Source organism: Wolffia australiana, chromosome 8, assembly GCF_029677425.1.
Source record: "Wolffia australiana isolate 7733 chromosome 8, ASM2967742v1".
Taxonomy (NCBI): Eukaryota; Viridiplantae; Streptophyta; class Magnoliopsida; order Alismatales; family Araceae; genus Wolffia; species Wolffia australiana.
In genome coordinates this window covers 17,139,704-17,160,001 of record NC_135842.1, presented here as the reverse complement: position 1 = coordinate 17,160,001, position 20,298 = coordinate 17,139,704, and the positions used below count along the sequence as shown (strand labels likewise).

Below are 20,298 nucleotides of genomic sequence, written 5' to 3'. Positions count from 1 at the left end.
GTAGGCGTTGTCGCCCACTCTTTGGAGGATCGGGAACGGGCCGGCACTACGAGCATGTAGCTTCGTAGCCGTCCCGAGAGAGTACCTCTCCGGCCTAAGTCTCACCATCACTAAGTCTCCCACGTCAAAATCTCTGGGTCGGCGATGCAAGTCGGCGGCTTGCTTGTACAATGCATTTTGCTGCGTGATCCTATTATGAATGCGATGATGTAATGTAAAAATATGCTGGGCAAATGTAAGTCCGTCTTCTGACACCCTAACATGCAGGTCTACGGGAGCTAGGTCTAGTGGTTGAAGGGGGGCCTGGCCGTAGGCGATCTCAAAGAGGCTCAACCCGGTGGTACGATTCACCGAGGAGTTATAGGCGAACTCGGCGCGTGGTATGATCAGATCCCACGACGCGAGATGTTCACCAACTAGGGAACGGAGGAGGTCGCCCAAACTTTGATTGACTACCTCCGCCTGACCGTCGATCCGCGGATGGTAAGCAGTCGAGAATTTGAGCTTCGTGCCCAAGAGGCTCCACAAGGTCTTACAAAAGTAACTTGTGAAGCGCACGTCCCGATCGGACATGATCGAAGCTGACAGGCCATGAAGACGCACAATTTCTCAAAAGAATAGTTGTGCGACCTTCGTGGCGTCGGACGTCTTTGCGCAAGGCACAAAGTATGCCATCTTCGAGAACCTGTCCACGACTACCATGATAGAGTCGTGGTGCCTCGCGGTGCGAGGTAGTCCTAGGACAAAATCCATACTCACGTTGTCCTAGGGACGCTTGGGCATCGGTAGCGGGGTGTATAACCCGGCACTCTTCTTGACCTGTTTGGCCAAGGCACAGACACGGCACTAGGCAACTAGTTGCCAACATTGCGCTTCAGCGAAGGCCAGTAGAACTAGTACTCCACGGCCGCAATGGTCTTGTCGCGGCCGAAATGGCCGGTAAGTCCTCCGACGTGACACTCCCAAGTGAGGAAGTCACGCAGCGACGTGTGAGGCACGCATAACCTGTTCTTGTAGAATAGGTATCCATCGGTGATGACGAAGTCCCTATAATCTTGGGACGGGCCTCGTCGGGCCTCGGCGATGATCGAGCTGAAATCGGGGCAGCTGTCGTACCTATATCAGATGGTCTCGAACCCGAGGACTGTCACTTTCATGACGTTTAGCACGTGGGCTCTCTGGCTAAGGGTGTCGGCGACGATGTTGTCCTTTCCCTTCTTGTGCTTAATGACAAACGTGTAGTCGTGTAGGTACTCGACCCACATGGCATGTCGGTCACTCAACTTCTGCTACGAGTGCGCCTCCTGGTCCGAGAAGAGTACAAACTCCGAAGATAGGAGGTAGTGCTGCCAATGCCGTAAGGCCTGTATGACGGCATAGAACTCCTTGTCGTAAGTGGAGTAACGCAGCTTGGCGTCATTCAGCTTCTCGCTGAAGAACTCGACAGGGCGACCCTCCTGACTGAGGATGCCACCAATCCCAATGCCTGAGGCGTCACATGTGACCTTGAACACCTTCCCGAAGTCGGGTAGGCGGAGCACCGGCGCCTGTGTCATCATGAGCTTTATCTGCTGGAAAGCTCGCTCTGTTGTTGGTGTCCAAGTGAACGACTCCTCCTTGAGGCAGTCGGTGATGGGAGCCGTGACGGAACTAAAGTTCCATATGAATCGTTTGTAGAAGGTCGCAAGACCTATGAAACTCCAAACATCGTGCAAATTGGCCGGTGTCGGCCACGACGTGATGGCCCAGACCTACTCCGGGTCCGCGGCAACGCCTTGAGCGGAGACGATAAACCCAAGGAAGGCGACTTCTGAGGTGAGGAAGCTGCACTTCTTGGGGTGAGCGTATAGCTGCTCGCGCCGTAGGACGGTGCAAACCTGCCGGAGGTGGTCGAGATGCTCGTCTTTCGATTGACTGTAGACGAGGATGTCATCAAAGTAGACGACTACGAACTTCCCTATGAACGCGCATAGTACCTCATTCATGAGGCGCTGGAAGGTACTCGGTGCGTTGGAGAGACCAAATGGCATGACTCTCCGCTCATATAACCCATCCTTTATCTTAAAGGCGGTCTTTCACTCATCGCCGGGACGAATATGGACCTGATGGTATCCGCTCCTCAAATCTATCTTGGAGAAGATAGTAGATCCAGCCATCATGTCGAATAAGTCCTGAACTCTGGGAATGGGAAACGGTACTTGACTGTTATCTTGTTGATGGCACGACTATCGCAGCACATACGCCACGTGCCATCCTTCTTCGGAGCTAAGAGGGCCGGAACCGCACATGGGCTAAGGCTCTCCTGGATAAGGCCCTTCTCTAAGAGCTACCTGACCTGTTGTAATAACTTCTCGAACCTTGGCGGCTCCGTGCGATAATGCAGTAGGTTCGGTAGTGTCGCACGGGGTAATAGGTCGATTGCATGTTGTATGTTCCACATCGGGGGCAACCCACCAGGTAGCTCATCTGGGAAGACATCTCCGAACTCCGATATGAGGGCCTCGACCTTAGGCGAGCGAGGTGTTACCAGTGGATCGGTGGGGACGTCGAGGGTGACGGCGAGACACAAGGGTCCTCGGACGACCATTAACCCTACGGGTTTGGTCGCGACCAGCTTGTTCGCCAGCTTCATGGTATAAGGATACCATGTAACCCGTCGTCCCTGATACATGAACGAACAGGTGTTCGTTCGCCCGGCTAGGGTGACATCGTGGTCGTATAGCCAGGGACGGCCTAGGATGATGCTCCCCACTTTCATGGGGGGTACGTCGCAGAGGACACTCTCGTCGTAGGCACTCACCTTCAACAGAACGCAGCATTGACGCTTCACTGGTAGCGAAGAAGCGTCAATCCACGAGACGTCGTAGGGAGTAGGGTTCTCGATAGCGGCCAACCCTAGTCGGGTAACCATCTTATCGGAGATGGTGTTGATGCAACCTCCATTGTCCACAATCAGCTTGCACACCTTGCCGTTGATCTTCACATATGTGTAGAAGATCGAGGTGCGGAGGGCCGCATCAATGAATGGTTCTGGCTGCGGTTTAGCCAGAAGGGTCCTAGCGGGAGTGGTAACCCGCGGTGATGATCGCGCCCTGCTAGTGCCGGGTGCGTCGACGACAATGTTGGCCAACGGTCGGTTGGACACAAGTGGTGCCACGGAGGGGTCTCTCGTGCCTCGATGATCTGTATGTACCCGACCTGTCCATCGGGCTCCTCATACTCGAGGGCGAACTCTTCGTCTCCATGGTAGTGGTCATCCTGCGGTGTATCCACTCCAACCACTTAGTCGGGGTCGACGTCTCCAATGTCGATCAGAAGTGCCGATGAAGGGCATTGGTTGGCCCAGTGTCCTCTTCCTTGGCATTTATAGCACCTCACGTGTGCTTGACTAACAACGGTACTCCGAGTCGGTACGTCGCTGGTGGTGGCTCGAACTAGTGGGGTGGACCCCACGGATGTGGCAGGGCCGGTTCCTTGCCCCCCCCCCGTGGTCAGAATAACCCATGTAGTCGCGGGTGGTGTGGTATGAGCAGGAATGGGAGATTTGGAATAAATAAAAAAGCAATGGAGTGAGAAAGAAAATGAGAATAGTGAGAGGAAGAGACTTTGAGTCTGAGAATGAATATGGGAGTGAGAGTGGTGGAGAATGAGAGTGAGAGAGGGTTGGAATGAGAGAGATTGAAGAAATCATAGAGTTGTGGAGTGAGAAAAGCGAGAGAATGTGAGAGGGGGATAATGGGAGAGTGATAGAATGTCAGAGGGAGAGTGTGAGTCTTGAGAATGAATGAAAGAGGGAGACATAATAAGAGTGAGAGAGTGACAGGAGAGAATGAGAGACTGAGATGGAGAAAGTGTGAATGTGAGAAAGAATGAAAGAGTGAGAAAGACAAATAGGTCATTAAAGAGAGAGAGGAAGATAGAGGGACAATGAGAAAGGGAGATAGATAGATCAACATAGATAGAGAGATATAGATCAACGAGGGAGAAATAGAGATTTATCCATAGAGAGAGAGAGAGAAAGGAGGATAAAGGGAGATAAGATCCATAGAGAGAGAGAACAAGGAGGGAGAAATGGCGATAGAACTAGAGAAAAAGAGAGAGGAAGACAGAGGGAGAAAGAGAGACATCTATAGAGAGAGAAAGGGGGAGGGAGGAAGGGAGATAGATAGATAGAAAGAGAGAGAGGAAGATGTAGGCCTTACCAAGTTGGGCGGTGGCAGTGGCATTGGTGTGCACAGGATTGATTTAAGAGAGGGGGGAGGAGAGACGTGATGTGTGCTAACCACTCCTCTCCCACTATGTATATTATTATTGTAATAGATTAAATGTACATTCAGCCTTTGTCCCAGTACTACATGCAAATCGAAATCAAACTGAAAAGCTCAGTCAGCACTAAAAGGCTGACCAACGATCTGGTTTAGACCAGTTTGAACAAACTTTAGTCAGAATATTTCCTTCCCTAATGATATATTAGGTCCAGAACTTCCCAAAACCACCAAACATCCTCAAAACTCATAATCTAGCAAAAAAATTTGTGTTTTTTGTAGGGCCAACAACTCAACTGAATTATTATTCTCACCATGAGCAATTAATAATCACAAATACCATGCTAAGTTAATAATAAAATAATATATTTTTTCATCGAAAATATCATAGATGCATGCAATTAACGCTTAAAATGATTTATTAAATTTTAGAATCTAGTTAATCTTGATCTTATTGTATTTTCAAAAGAATTCTGACATTAATTTCATAAATAATGAAATTCTGGATTTATTCAAATGCATCTGGATTTATTCAAATGATTTTTGTGTACTCTATTTTTAAGAATGAAATTCAGATTTTTCTTCCCTTTTTTGGTACTTTCATGGAATTTTATGACATTTCATTTGTAGAGAAAGTTTTTTATTATTTATAATATTGTTAATTTTTCAAATATTGTTAGATTTTTATTGTATTTTTGGAACAATTTATTGATTTTTATCAATTTTAATTTTTTTAATGAAATTTTGTGACGTTAAATTCATGACTTAAATATTTATATAAGTTTCAAGATATGTTTTCATTTTAAAAATTAGGATTTTTTCGATTTTTTCAATCGTCTTAAAATTTCATGCAATGGTGGCAGTCCCCTACACAAATCCAAGATGAGAGGCAGAATCAAGAATTATAAATATTTAACTTTAAATTGTAACATCTAATGATATAGACAGTATTTCAGCCTGAAAATTTGAGGACAGTTTTGTCTTTTTCAACTCCATCCATTCACATACCTGATCTATAAATAGACTCATCCATCGTTGTAAAAAAGGTGTCCCTTTTATTGTGTGTCTTAACTATGATTAGCTTAGTGATTTGCTCATTTGAAACCTTTTTTGGTTCCATTCTTGGATCCCAAGCGAGAAGTGTTGAAGGAGTCACATTCAGATTGATATTCATGAAGAGAAAGCACCACTCGACATGCTGGCCATCTAACGACAAGGTTAGTATGATATTTGCCTTTTCAAACGCATGTCTTTGTCATTTTTGCTAGGTTACCAGCATCGATAGCCTTGGCCTTCACCATCACACACTCCACCACCAATTTTTCCACTCAGCAACATGTATCTGCCTACATCTCTATTGCCATCCATGATGATAAAGTCTATATCATTCGCCTCACTCCACTGCTCGCCAGCGCAGCTCCATAATCATCTCTGCTCCAATCCTTGACGATAAAACTCACACACTCACTCTTTCACACCACGCCTATCAATTGTCGCTCGCGGTTGCCGAAGAGCAGTCCAATGTATTTAAATATAATAATTAGTACTTCCTAATATAAAATCCATTAAAATTCTAAAAAATACTTAACCAATTATGAATAAATTGGGCTAATCAAGTAAACTATTTTTCCAATGTTTTAGAGTTATTTTTAATTATTTTTTGCTGGGTTTATTTTATTAAATTATATTTAACTCCCAAAAGTGGTATAATAATCCTGTAAAATTAAGTGTACTTTAAAATATATTATTGTTTAATACGTGCTCCTTGTGGATTCGACCTTCACTCACTTTATGATCGCAGTGATAATTTCTAATATTTTTTTAATAATTAGAAGTCCTGGATGATAAAATTACCCTTAATATCTGATATATCAGTCATTTCATGTGCGAGTACTCATTATTGTTACCAGGAAGCCCCACAAGTATAGGTATATTAATTATTTATAATACAGTTTTTGCTTTATGTTCCCAATTTTGAAAAATCATGAAAATTTTAAATAATTTACTTTAAAAATAAATGTTTAATTTTTTATTTAATTTAGTTTGCCTTTCTCATGAAATTAGACATATAATTGGTCCTTACTCATTATGTGTTTATTAAGAAAATTTTTATACTTTTTTTTTGCATAAATCAGAACCTTAGAACAATATTTTAACCTAAACCACTGAATCATCACTAAGTCCCAGTACTTTGATGAGGCGGAAGAGGGTGATGTTTGGTTTGAATTCATGCCCAAATTTTGAACCACACCCAAAATAAATAGGGTTTGGGGAGATCAAAATTTTGTGACTAGGGATGAGTTGTTTGCCTTGAATCATGTGACCATCCCTAACTACTGGTCCAGGCCTGGGTTATCCATACCTCTTTGAACTTCCTAGCATTGGTGCATGATCTATTACTAACTTTGAATGACCTCCAAATATTGAATCTCGTGATCCTATCAAGTCTCATATGGTCAACAATGAGAGTCACCCAAAGTTCATTGCAGGGTGGAAGGCAAAAAATAAAATTAATAAGATGACTTTAAATTCAACTATGAGCTAAAAAAAGTCGGCCACAACGGTCTCATAGAATGTCATGGATTAAGCTAGGTAAAATGCTAATTTTTGTGTGTGTACATCTTGATCTATAATTAGGTGGATGGTAATTATAGTGCCGGGTTGCGGACGGGATAGTTTTTTTGTCCCAGGAAGGAAAAAGTGTCCCCTCTGCGAGATTGGACGAAAACCGGGATGGAAATTCATCTGGGGACGAACGGACGGGACGGTTTACCCATCGTTGGACAAAAAAACCATCCGTCTAGAGGTCTCGGATGATGGACAGTAAGGGATGGACGAAAATCCGTCAGATCCGCTTCCGACGGTTGAGATCTTGCCAAATGGCATCGTTTAATCAATTCCTTAACATTTTGCGTCAAAGTCCCTTTTTTTTGCGCGTGCAAACTGACGCCGCCCAAAAGTAATTGTACATATGTCTCTCCGCTTTCTCTTTCCTCGATATTTCCCCAAAAAACTTAGAAAAGTATATTAAAATTTTAAAACATGATTTTTTTCGTCCAGGACAAGGGACGGGACAGTTTTTCTCCGGAAGGGACAAAACTGGCAAAGTCGGGACGCAGGCGATTTTTTTCTTCAATGGATGAATCCCTGGACGGGACAGTTTGGACAAAGTTGAAATATCTGGACGTCGGACGGGATGATCTCCATCCCCTCCCGTCCATCGTCCACGTCCCGGACGATCCGGAACTATATAGGTAATAGCCCTACAAATTATGGTGATCACATCTTATGAGCATAGAAATTATATATTTAATAACTATCTCCCCATTAATTTATTTGTAACAGCCGAACAAACTGAAAGAACACGGCAAACACGATGTATAATTTCTGAGTGTTCTTTCGTCAACAAATAACAAACTTCCCATCCCTATAACTGGGGCCAAATATATAAGGAGTTGGGAAAAAATAGAGGACAAGGGATCTGGAAGGCTTAGAGCCAGCCCCCTCGATTAAACTAGGTCTCAAGGGCTAAGAACAAAGAACCTTATGGGCCAAACTGATAAGAATCAGGCCCATTTAAGCCCATGCAAGCCCAATTAAGGCCCATTTAAGATCAACACGATCGTCGAGTTGGCCGAGAGAGAGGAAGGAGAAGAGGATGGGAGATCAGAAAGGGGGAGAGAGATGGCGGGCGGCGATCGTGAATTTGTCGGAGATGGGAGGAAATTTGGATTCCCTTCAGAAATTGCTGACAAAAAAAGCCGAGTTTGTGGACGAGGAGACCTACGCCAAGGCATCTCTCATCTCAGATCAAGCTAGAATCATCAAGGTTCATCTCCTTGACGATTTTCATTTTTTTTGGAATTTAATTCGTGATTTGACTTCGTGTTTACTTGTCTCTTTTCCATGGTCTAATCGGAGTCTCGACTGGTGAGCAAAATGCGGTCTTTGACTTAAACAGTTGATATTATCGTAGGATATGATAAGTGGTATTTCAAGGTTGATGGTCGAGTTGCATGTCTGTGGTGTTTGTGAAGGTAATCGGATTCAGATTAGACGCATGCTCCGACTCAGGGGATAAGGATATATGCTACAAAAAATATTAGAAAAGGTTCAAAAGAGTATTTTTCTAATGAGCTTGTGTGTGTGTTATGCTTTAGATTCCCTATGCGGCGGAAATCAATGGAACCATCTGAAAGACGACATCTAAGACAATATGTCCATTGTTGAAATCTTTCGTAGAAAATAGAATGGAAGGATATGGGAAAATTTTAGAATCGAATTGAAGTTTTCTGGGAGGATTTTTTATGCCCCTGTTAGAGATTAGTTTTCAGATACTGTTTCCGTAGAATGAGAAAAACGTGAACCTTTTTTGTTTATGGGTTCCCTTTATATTGTATCAATCTATTTTCGATTATTCTTGAAGTATAGGAGTTCATAATTCTTCACAACATAATCCGAATACACATTGCCATGATCTCTGCACAAAATGATCAGTGAAATTGACATCTAGGTTGACCGTTTGATTGAAATGTGTAAACCGTAAATGTAAACAGGCTTTCCCTAGGACCCATTTTCTTGACTTAGAAATGCAGAATAATATGTTAAAAAAGGCCCAAGTTTGGGTGTGCTGTATGGATGTCTTCTTGCGTTCATTGAAAGGAAGTTAATAGTTATTAAACCGTAAAAACTTCATATTTTGATCAAAGGAGAAATGACATGTGCTGGCATGTCCTTGGTAAGTAGAATAATCTGTGAGAAGCAACAGTCGTTGATTTTATCCCTCCAAACGATTGACTCCTAAGAGTTTGCAGAGAGAGTCTCGGATTATCAGAACCTATTAGAAGAGTCCTTGCAGCATTTTGGGGGAGACACCTTGCCATGAGTCTGGGGAATGTGAGAATGTTAATGAGCGCCCTAGATCTGCTGTATGTTATGATTTTCTGATAGGATCCCCATCCTAAATAGGGTTAATTTTGCCATGTTAGCCCACTTATGGCATTTTGGTCATTTCCCTGTTATATGTGTTCCCTTTAAATAGGAAAGCTATCCCTTTAGGAAGGCAGCCAAGAAAAATGAAGTTGAACTCCGTTTTATCTCCTACCCTCAATGTTTAAGTCGCGTATCTCCATCTTTGATCCTCATCCCTCATGATCATCTCTACTTCGCCACGTCTTCAGGCGGCTTGTCCCAATGCATGTCTTTACACTCTGGCACATTGGAGGGGACCAGCCCATTCGGGACGAATGATTCCTTCCCCTTTATACCACAGGGAAAGCATCAGACACTGTAGTCTTGTAATCACTTCAGCTCCTGATTTTCTCGCTCGTCTTATCATTCTCTCTGCATCTATTGGATGACTTTAGGAGAAATGCTTTCTGAAATGTCCTTTTCTTCTGAATTATTTCTTTCAGACCTAGATCTTCATTACCTCTATTTCAAGGGAACTTTTGGTTCTACAATTGCTTCTGGAAAGAATCTGAGAATTGTAATGAACTTCCCAGATCTGTGGTCCATATAAGATACTCCCTTGACTTTTCTAGGCTGGTCTACCTCGTAGTTTGTGATACATTCTTTTGAAAAATCTATGGGGGATGTGCCGATAAACAGCAAGGATAAGTGATCACGGGGACAGAATCCTATAAATAAAAGGGGAAGGGGAAGAGCAGGACCGGGATTGTCAAGAAAGGGGGTTCTCTTCAAGACAGCCTCAGCTGAGGGCTGGTTTGTGGAAAATTCCTGTTAACAGAAGGTGGGAGGATTGATTCCATCTCATAGCGGTGCTCCACTCTTGTTTCTTTAAATTCTCCTCTACCCTTGTAAGCATCTACTGTTGAACTCGAATCTTCCTCTCAATTGAGTTGTTGTCAGACATTATTCTTTTCCCTTCTTGATATCTCTGGATTGGAAGGATACTGTGAAAAGGGAATACTCCCAAGGTTTTCCAAGATAATATCAAGGAGGTATCATTTTGTTCTAGTATTGCCCCGTTGATATTATTCTTGCCTTAATGATTTCATGGACGTCTTTCATGTTTTTATGAATGCTTTATTCGTGAGGAAATAAAGGTTTCTCTTTGAGGGATCATTGGATCTCCGATTACTATGAGTATGATGAAGACTTCAATAATACATCAAATGATTAGGCATATTGTTAGGCGACAGGGAAGTATCCCCAATCAAGAAGAGTTTTCATTTAAACTAATAAAAATCAATCTTCTTTTAAGGCAGATGAAATGGAATGAACGTATGTGTGTCCCAGTTTTTTGCTCTATTTGACAGCCCTCAACCCCCCACATCAACATTCTCTCCAAGATTCTTTCCAATCTCTCAAAAGTTGACCATTATGATTAAGGTTTTAGTTGCAGTCGTGCCTTAGTTGAGACTATATTCCTGATTATTTCATCGAAAGCTTTTTGTGGTATCATGCCTTACCCTGATGGCATCAACCTCGCTTTGGGCCAATTTCTCTCATTGAAAGCGTGCATTTATTGAACATTATTACCGATATTTAGTGGAAGGGTAAAAGTAATGGCAGAAAAGAGGATCAGTTGTCAGGAAGCGAATAAGGAAATGAGAATCATAAAAGAAATTATTTACTAGTGTCTGCTCAGTAATCCCGCATTTTTTTTCTTGTTTCAGTCACTTCAGCAGAGGGTGGAAACTCTTGAACGGGAGCTTGACAATGCTATTTCGGCTGCAGCCCGGGCCCGTTCTGAGAAACGGCAGGCAGAAGCAGCGCAGCGAGCTGCTGAGCTGCGTGCTCAGGATATCACAAAAGAGCTTGAGAACACCACAAGTATGAATTTCACCATAACTAATATTCTTATTATTTTAATATGGATTTCAAACTTTAAAGTTACACAAAGAACTATTAGACAGCAGGGTTAAAATGTTGCTCCCTACTTTATTAGGGAGTTTTATGTCAAAGTGTGTGTCTATATCAGTCTATTTAAGGCTGATAGAGCGAAGTAAAAGATGAGCCTTTTGAGTTTCCTTTTGAGCTCCAGGGCGTCTGACTCTTCACGTCGCCTTGCCTTCTCTCCCTCCATTCTTCCAAAAGTTAGACAAAAACTATTGAGAGAATATGATCTTTCGTTATTGGCCTTAGAATTGGGAAAACTCCTGATATTTTGTTCATGATGCTCAAGATAAGTGATATCTTGTTGATGTATTTAAATTATCAAAAAATTAAAAGTGCATCATTTTTTTAGCTTAACTGGCGGATCTTTTTATGGTTATCTTATCAGAGGTATTTGAGCTACATATGGAAGAGCTTCGTGCAAAGCAAGAGGTGATCTCCAAGAAAGACAGCGAGATCAAGGTTTTGGAAGCAATAATCCGGACTCTAGGGGGAAAAGAATCTGGCAATGGAAACGGGTAAGCAAATTGTTTGGCCCCTCAGTATCTCCCCAGAGTAAGAGATGTTGATTGGAGATTTGAAGGATCATCAACTGCAGCATTTGGTAACCTTGACAGAAGTGTGCACATACAGAGATATGGAGTTAGGGTTAATCGGAGTCAGGTGGTGGGGCCCAGTCGAGACGGTCAGTCAAGTCAATCCAGAGTCAACCCAACCCCTGACCTGCCTTCTTGGGCGGGTCAGGTTAGTTGACCGAGGTCTCCAATGATTAAGTTAACCCAGGTCAAGGCAGGTTGATTGCCCAAAGTTAACCCAATCTGAAGTCGTTTTGACTCCCAACCTAACCTCTTAGAGGGGACAGCTTAGTCTATCCGCGGGTTGGTTAGGCTGACGCCAGGTTGACCAAAGGGTAGAACCCTAGTTATGGTTCATTTAACATGAGGAAGCATCAGTCTCAGAGTACTTTGACAAGCATTGTTAATCACCTCACAGTAGTGTAGGATGCGATGGAGAGGAAGAGAGTGAATGAATGGTTCATGGAGATTTTAGCATCCATTAGTTTCATAGTACTCTGAAACGCATTGTTGTCTGCCAAAAGTTATAAAAAGACAGAGCGAAGGGAAGGATAGAGAGAGAGAGAGTATGTGTGTGCATGAGAAGGGGACTCATGGTGATTTGAGCAACCTTATCTTCGGAGTCCTCTGAATGCCACTGTTTGCATGCCAAAAAATGTAGAAAGACAAGAGGGAAGGATAGAGCGAGACAATTAGCTGCAGAGTATTCTGAATAGCATTTCCAAAGAAGTATAGACAGAGAGAAGAAAGGATAGACAAAAATGTGTATGAGAGAGAGAGAGAGAGTGAAGGGTTCTTGAAGATTGCAACTGCCGTTATTTCCAGAGTACCCTGATTAACATTGTCTGCCAAAAAATATAGATGGAAAGATAGAAAAAATGTGCATGAGCATCTTCAGCCGTTATCTTCAGCGTATTCTGAATGGCATTGGTTGTCTGCCAACAAAAGATTGAGAGACAGGGAATGAGATAGATAGAGAGAGAGAAAGAGGGGTTCATGAAGATTAGACCTACCGTTATCTTCAGATAATTATGAATAGCATTGTTTTGTGTACCAGCACATATAAGAAGACATGGAAAGGAAGAGAGGGAGATGGAAAGAGAGATGGGGGAAGACAGAGAGAGAGAGGAGAAAGAGGGAGAGGAGGAGACAGATAGAGAGAGAGAGAAGGAGAAAGAGGGAGAGGGAGATAGATAGAGAGAAGGAGAAAGAGGGAGAGAGAGAGGGAGATAGAGAGAGAGAGAAGGAGAAAGAGGGGAAGGAGGAGATAGAGAGAGAGAGAGAAGGAGAAAGAGGGGGAGGAGGAGAAAGAGGGAGAGGGAGATAGAGAGAGAGGAGAAAGAGGGAGATAGATAGAGAGAGAGGGAGAAAGAGGGAGAGGGGGACATAGAGGGAGAGAGAAAAGGAGATACAGAGAGAGGAGAAAGCGGGAGAGGGGGACATAGAGAGAGAGAGAGAAGGAGATATAGAGAGAGAGGGGGAGATAGTGTGAGAGAGTGTGAGAGAGGGAAAAGGTAGAAGAGAAGCAAAGTCTGTACAACACAAGTTAATTTTGAAAATTTAAAGGGTAGCCTTGAACCTCTTGCTGAACCAAGGGAGCCCCCAAAAAAGGGAGGAATGACATCACGGAACGGTCTTCATAAAAGAAAGGTATTCCTCAATCTGAGACTGGGTCAAAGAGGGCCTGAGGCAAGCCCTGGCAGCCCAAAAGTGGCGAGCCGATACGCAGCATGCTGACCTGTCCTCTCTGAGTGCCAGCATGCCCGCCTCTCTACACAGTCCCTCCAGGTCAGCACCAGTGAAGTGGTCAGTATCCGCTGCAATTTCCTCGACATCAACATCTTCCGTCAGCACCATCCGTCTTGTGTGCACTCTGAGTATGTCTCGTCTTCCCTCAAAATCTGGTGGTGGCACGTACATCACCTAAAAAGGTGAACAATTTATATTCAAGCACAACATCCTGCTTAAAGAGGAAAAGTAATGCCCTCGATATCTGCTATAACTTGTAGCACAGTTGGTAAGCGCTTGAATCTAGCAATTCATAAATTCATAATGAATTTATAAATATAAGTAAACGGTAAGTACCAGATTGAAGTGGCATGGATGCCGGAGAGCAGATGGATTTTTAAAAATGAGATATATGCAAACAGTAAGTACCAGATCAAACCGGCCTGGCCGCCGGAGAGCGGGATCAACAGCATAAGGGCGATTGGTGGCGGCCAAGACAAGAATTCCCTGAAATTGGAGTAATTCAGGGTTAAGTATGGGGGATTATTGGGCTCAAATTATGCAGAAATCGGTTTAATCTGGGGGATAATTGGTTAAAGGAGAAAAATTAGCAGACGTTTGCTAATTCCAAACCATCCATCTCTGTGAGCAGAGTAGACAGAAGCCTCTCGCCGACGGAAGAATTCCCTCCTGAGCTGCTACCCTGGCCGCTACTGAAGAGATAGAAACAAATATAGTTCCATTAATACCATATTTTCTTAACCTTCACTTATAAATTGTCAAATAAAATGCCCTAACAGGCATTGATGCCGGAATTTAAAGGGGAGGGATGCTGAAATGACTGCAGCTATTGAATTGTAATCATTTTTGAAGACAAAGAAGTAAAGAATTTTAGAATTCGGATACTTCGAAAGGTAGGTCGTAGATGAAAGGATAGATATGAATATTTCCACTAATACCAGTTTTTTTCATTAAGTCATCTTCACTAACCTAAAAAATTCAGAAAACAAAGAATGACAGAACAAGTGCCCTGAAAGGCATTTTATGACAGAGTATCGAGGGGGAAGCCTGCAGAAGAGCATTCAAACACTGGATTTTGAACCATTTCGAAGACAGAAAAGAAAAATGTTGGAGCATTTGATGCATTCTCACCGCGTCGGAGCGATACCGTCAATCTCATCAAAGAAAATGATGCTGGGAGCAGAAAGGCGGGCTTTGAGGAAAACCCGGCGCAATAAGGCCTCCCCTTCTCCCACATACTTGGAGTACAATTCAGCAACGCTGCACATGGACAGAGCAATTATACAAGACTACCACATGAAATCAAACTGTCTGATTTAAAATCTACAAGATGAAACTGTCAGGACTCTTGGCAGAGAACCCTTTCAATCTGCTATCGAACAGGCGCGCTGAGGACCCTTGAGCTGTTAGAGGAGAGAAAGATGGAGGTACAGATATATGTAAAATAAACACTCACTTTATGTAGAACACGAGCACAACAAGGTAACATAACAAACGTTTGAAAGGTTATATCTTTTCCATAGATTACACTCATTCTCCTCAGTTCTTTCTTCCTTTACTACTCCACCTCTTTTTAAGGGTTTATATTAATCATAATATGAACTCTTTATCTCTGAGATATAATTGAACTCTTCATTTCGCAGGATTATAATATCCAGCAGCTCATTGAAGGAAGTAGGTAATATACAAAGATAATGCGGCACAGTTTTCCCATGAATTAGTAGTCGTGATTTATGAATGAAACCAATGAAAAGAGAGGAATTCAGAACCCAACCTAAATGAAAAAAATGCAGCTTGGGCAGCATGAGCCGTAGCTTTTGCTAGCGTCGTCTTCGAGCATCCTGGCGGACCATGCAAGAGAATCCCACGAATGGGCGAAATTTTCAGTCTCTCAAACGCCTTGGCATGCTTGATGGGCCACTCAACAGCTTGCTGTAGTTTCTTCTGTTACAGTAAAAATTCGCCATATAAAATAATTTTATATTATATAAGACCTTGCATTTTCTTAAATCTCCATTTACTTTTAGAAGAATAGATGAAATGTCCATCACATTTGGAGACTGTTAAGAAGAATTCTTAATGCAGAAATAACGCACCATTAATTTTAACACAAGTTCACAGATTTGTAAGGTTTTCAGTCCGTAGGCTACTCGACAGCTTATCGGAATTTCTTTCGTTACTGTAAGCTTTTACCATATTGAATAGAATGCGAGTAAGTATAAAACATTGAATTTCAGGTAATATAACTTTTTTACTAATTATGAGAGCCATGTTAGTTGATCTTTAAAAAGGAATTAGATGACATGAGTAAAAAAAATTCGAAAAATTTTAGATCAGTTCTTGATGTAGAGATTACGCACCATTCATTTTTATATCAAGTCATTCAAAGCTTGAAGATGGCTATCAAGTCATACAAAGCTTGAAGATAAAAATAGAAAAAAATTCACAGATATTTAACGTTTCTGGAGTCACAGACCATTCAACAGCTTGTGGGGAATCCTGAGTCACAGTAAAACTTCGCCACATCAAATAAAATGCGAAATTATGTAAAATGTTTCGTATCGAATTCTCTCACTTTTTTCCTTATTACTACACCCTTGTAAGTAGAATATCAAAAGAAATAGATGGCACGTGTATAAAAATTTTGGTGGAAATTAAGATCAGTTCTAAATGTAGCAATAACGAATCATTCATTTGTATATCTTTCAAGACAAACGAAGCTTGGTGATGCAACTTGATAACTTCATAGATATCTTATGTTTTTAAAATCATAGACCAATTTGTTGAAGTTTCTTATGTTCTATAAAACTTCGTCATTTGAAATAAAATGTTAACTGAAATAAAACTTAGAGTTTAAGGTAACCTCTCTTTTTCCTTGTCAGAGAACCATGCAAGTAGACCTTCAAAAGAAAAGGACGGCATGCATATGACATTTCAGAGTAAATCAATACAAGTTTTTAATGTAATAATAGCACACCCATTACTTTGTATGGTTATCAGTCCATAAAAATAGAAAAATTCAAAGATTCATAAAGTTTCAAAAAAGAGGTTTATGGAGTCATAGACAAACCTTCAATTCATGTAGACCACCAATATCATCCCAGGATACGCCAAAAGCCTCCTTCGCAATCCCCCTTGTAATGCTAGGCCCGACTTCTTTTCTTGCATATTCCCAATCTTCCATCTTTATCACGTGAGAATTCGCTCCACCACGTGACCTCCGCCACGCAGCCATCGCCGCCTCCCGACACAGAGCTTCCACGTCAGCACCCACAAATCCGTTGCAAGACGAGGCTATGGCATGCAAGTCCACCCCCTCATCTAATTGCAACTTCCTTGTGCAGAGCTGTCACAAATTATAACAAAAATTTTTTTTAATCCCCAAGAAACGGTATTTAAAAAAAGAAACGAAGATTCAGTGTAGGTAGTAAAAAGTTTTAAAAAGCTCATAAAATTCTTGCCTCAAGGATCTGAAGGCGTTCTTCAGAGCTGGGAACTGACACCTCTACTTCCGAGTCGAACCGTCCAGGTCTCCTTAGTGCAGGATCAACTCCATCAACCCTGAACAGAGATAACTTTCAAGATATGAAGGAAAAATTAAAAAATCGCATGAACCCAATAATTTACTAAAATTATGAAGCAATTATAGTGATAGGATCCTTGAGAGGATCCTCAACCTATCTAGGGGTAGTTTCGTCATGTTAGCCCACAGGGGCATTTCAGTCATTTGGCTATTATATATTTCCTTTAAATAGGGATGCCCTCCCTTTAGGAGGGCAGCCAAGAAGTAGATGGAAGTAAGGTTTTCTTGTCTTCCCTCTCCTCGTCTAGGTCTGGTCTCCCTCTCTCCCTCAACGATCCCCTGCCCTCGTGATCGTCTCTACTTCACCGCGTCTTCAGGCAGCTCGTCCTTGGCCGATCCCGACCCCTTCTGCTCAGCCTCCTCTCCTATCCTTCCCGTTTCACCTCTCTACCCCAGGAACTTCTACCTCGCCTCGTCCTCTACCCTCCTTCCGATACGAGCCTAGATCAAGGTTCGTATCATATAGGTACAATTTCCCACCTATTGGTTGATGCCACGACAGCCACGCGATTATCGGATCTTGAAGAATCATTGAATCCGTCCATCAGGGTAAGGAGTTGCCCAACTATGCGAGCTTCATTCTCTCTCCTGAAAAAAAGTAGAAAAATGTACAATTAAATTTCAGAAAAAAGATGATGATAATCAGAATGTTAAAATACCCTGAGATACGGCGAGGGCAGATGGCATCAATTTCATCAATGAAAATCACCGACGGTTTTCCCTTTGTGGCATGCTCATAAGCCTCAGAAAATGCTTCTCGAAGAAATCTCTCACTCTCCCCGGCATGGGCTCTATGAACTGCTTGAGGCCTACAATGAAAGTATTTGCAATACATTATTTCAAAATATACTCATAATTTTGACAAGAAACTCCCAAGGTCTAAGATGATTGGAAAGTAAAAGTTATTGAAAAATAAATAAATGAAATCCATTGGTTACTGTTGAAGTACAATATCTTTCTTAAAGATGAAAAGTAGCAACCTCGCAATCAGCTATAGCTTTTAACACAGTTGGTAATCACTTGAATCTAACAGTTACCTTATCAAAGTCAAATATGCACCGCTCTCCTTCACAACAGCACGAACTAAGCTGGTCTGATGTTCATCGTTACCATTGGAATAAAGAGGAATATCAGTATAACAGCGGGAAATTTATGCAAACATGTATCCTGCAAACGATAACATTTCCAAAAACTCTCTTTTTTCGTATCTCAATCTAGAATTTCTCTTTGTGATACATTAAGTTTCACATATATACTACCTCAGATTTATATTTTACACACATATTCGAAGGGAAAGCAATGTATAATCGAAACAGTAAGCAAAGAATTAACCATAAAGATTAGAGAAGAACCTTTCCGGTGCCCGGCGGACCATACAACAGCAATCCCCTTGGCCACTTGAGTCCTAAGATTGAAGCTTCTCGAGAATAGATTAAAGGATAGATGATCAGTTCTCTAAGAGCTTGGAGAGCAACCCTGTTGCCGGCGATGGCCTCTTCGGCGCTCCAACTCTGTTCTAGATTTTTACCCATGGCGAAACCGTCATCAACAATCGAGGGTTGTCGCAAAGATGATAGTTTTGAAATCAGCGAGGGAAAGAACTTTGAAGATGGAGGACGGAGGTTCTACAAAGGATTTAGTGAGATGGGTCGGTGGAGTTCGACCTCATAGCAAAGGATGTTCTAAGTAGAAAGCACCAAATGCCATGATTAACCCTTGGTTAGCTTTCTAATTTGGCTTATGATTTACTAGAGGCCTTGTCATTGTTCACCAAGTTCTTAGTTGAAAGGATGATACAAACAAAATATGACAAAATTAATTTCAGAAAAGAATTGTGAACATTTATCTGCCTCGTAATGAGGTGGTTTTTAAGGAGATGGCAACGTCGACAACAGTGTTTGTGACGTCGGTAGTTTTGTTGCATACTGGTTTAGATGGGGCCATCTAGGGAACGACCGTTCAGATAATGGATACAAAACTGGGCGCTGGTAGCCAAACATGTAAAGTGTTTCGTTCGAAGTTAGTTCGTTATCTACATGAACGTATTCGATATCCGATATCTGTTATCGGATATCGATGTCGGATGATGGAAAAAATTCTGGGCGTTCTCTGTTGTGGGTCTGTTATCCGTTTCCGTTCAGCGAATTAATTTTTATTCACTGTTTCGTAATCCGATATCATGTATGGATATCGGATAACGAGAACAATATTCATCATGGGCCAACACTACTTTTTATGTTTTGTTGGCCCAATACATGTGTCTAAGGAGGAGGAGCTGGAGTCCAGATTAGGGCTCGATTCTGCAGCGCGATTTGGCTGTGGTTTGGCTTGGAGGAGGAGCTACGATTTGGCTAGAGGAGTTGGAGTCCAGATTGCTGGTGGAGCTGGAGCTGGTGATTGTGGAGGAGCTGTTGGCAACGGAGCCAAACGTGCTGGCAAAGAGTTGCTGCTTGAAGAGCTGCTGAAGGTGAAGAGTTGTTGCTGAAGATCTACTGCTGAAGACACATGCTGGAGCTGTTCAAGACGCCAGAGCCAGACACATACCACGACAAGGGTTCTCCTTCGCTTCAGGTATGTTCTCCACTTCTGATTGAGCTACCTAACTCGACAAGGGTTCATCTATACATCTATGTCATCTATATACGTACCTACAAATCTATCTACCCATCAAAATAACTGTGAATATATCTTTTTCAATAAACATAATTCTGCATTGCCTGTTGCCGCACACATTTAATACCAATGTTACAATCATGCATCGATCTGTATTTATATAGAGATGTAATGTGATGCATTGTTGAATGTTTTTGAAGTTCTTCTCTCTGTGATCGTCTCCTACTTCCTTTCAAAGTGTCATTTTTATTCTTCTTACTTCAGCTCCCTCTTCGTGTCCATGTTCCTCTGTATATTTCATTGTATGTATGTATATTTATTCATTTGCATATTTTGTTTCATCTATGAATGCATAAATAAATGTATATATTCACACAATTATCTACCTGGCAATGTGTCTAGTGTCTAGCTACATACATGCCCACATATTTACCTAGTACTTACCACTCTACCCAACTTTCTAAGTAACCCATAGCTATCTACCTGACCAATCTATCGATCTACCAACCTATCTGTGAATCTGCCGATTTACCCATCGATAGATCCACCTATCTATTTATATTTTTTCTATCCATTCATCAAAGTATCTATTTATCTAAGTTTTTGCCACAATATATAAGCATTTAGCTACCTACATGTTTACTATTCCACC

At 42.0% G+C, this 20,298-nt stretch overlaps 2 protein-coding genes across 4 annotated transcripts; one reads left to right on the top strand and one right to left on the bottom strand.

Moving 5' to 3' along the window:
- The first annotated feature begins 7,890 nt into the window (after positions 1 to 7,890).
- Positions 7,891 to 15,454, top strand: LOC144706393 (tropomyosin). 2 transcript variants are annotated; one of them, XM_078579315.1, is made up of 5 exons: positions 7,891 to 8,094; positions 10,907 to 11,063; positions 11,515 to 11,644; positions 15,094 to 15,128; positions 15,244 to 15,454. In XM_078579315.1, the coding sequence occupies exons 1-5, from the start codon at positions 7,924 to 7,926 to the stop codon at positions 15,255 to 15,257; spliced, it is 507 nt and encodes a 168-aa protein (XP_078435441.1). In that variant the 5' UTR covers positions 7,891 to 7,923; the 3' UTR covers positions 15,258 to 15,454. The 2 variants fall into 2 exon arrangements, with proteins under 2 accessions (XP_078435441.1, XP_078435440.1); XM_078579314.1 differs by having other exon boundaries at positions 15,094 to 15,454.
- Positions 13,191 to 18,742, bottom strand: CDC48B (cell division cycle 48B). 2 transcript variants are annotated; one of them, XM_078579312.1, is made up of 11 exons: positions 18,386 to 18,742; positions 18,071 to 18,126; positions 17,693 to 17,842; positions 17,514 to 17,621; positions 16,912 to 17,011; positions 16,521 to 16,796; positions 15,225 to 15,394; positions 14,582 to 14,710; positions 14,046 to 14,142; positions 13,859 to 13,936; positions 13,191 to 13,624 (listed from the first exon to the last, which is right to left on the bottom strand). In XM_078579312.1, exons 1-11 carry the CDS (start codon positions 18,563 to 18,565, stop codon positions 13,325 to 13,327), a joined length of 1,644 nt encoding a protein of 547 aa, XP_078435438.1. In that variant the 5' UTR covers positions 18,566 to 18,742; the 3' UTR covers positions 13,191 to 13,324. The 2 variants fall into 2 exon arrangements, with proteins under 2 accessions (XP_078435438.1, XP_078435439.1); XM_078579313.1 differs by lacking the exon at positions 18,071 to 18,126 and having other exon boundaries at positions 18,386 to 18,560.
- Positions 18,743 to 20,298: the final 1,556 nt, after the last annotated feature.

Excerpts from the sequence above, each read along its gene's own strand:
- LOC144706393 (XM_078579314.1), top strand. The coding sequence starts at position 7,924 with ATGGGAGATCAGAAAGGGGGAGAGAGATGGCGGGCGGCGATCGTGAAT. Across the intron at positions 8,095-10,906 it reads ATCAAGCTAGAATCATCAAG|TCACTTCAGCAGAGGGTGGA; the intron begins GTTCATCTCCTT and ends TTCTTGTTTCAG. Across the intron at positions 11,064-11,514 it reads AGAGCTTGAGAACACCACAA|AGGTATTTGAGCTACATATG; the intron begins GTATGAATTTCA and ends TTATCTTATCAG.
- CDC48B (XM_078579312.1), bottom strand. The coding sequence starts at position 18,565 with ATGGGTAAAAATCTAGAACAGAGTTGGAGCGCCGAAGAGGCCATCGCC. Across the intron at positions 16,797-16,911 it reads AACGCCTTCAGATCCTTGAG|CTCTGCACAAGGAAGTTGCA; the intron begins GCAAGAATTTTA and ends AATTTGTGACAG. Across the intron at positions 13,625-13,858 it reads GGCCAGGCCGGTTTGATCTG|GTGATGTACGTGCCACCACC; the intron begins GTACTTACTGTT and ends TCACCTTTTTAG.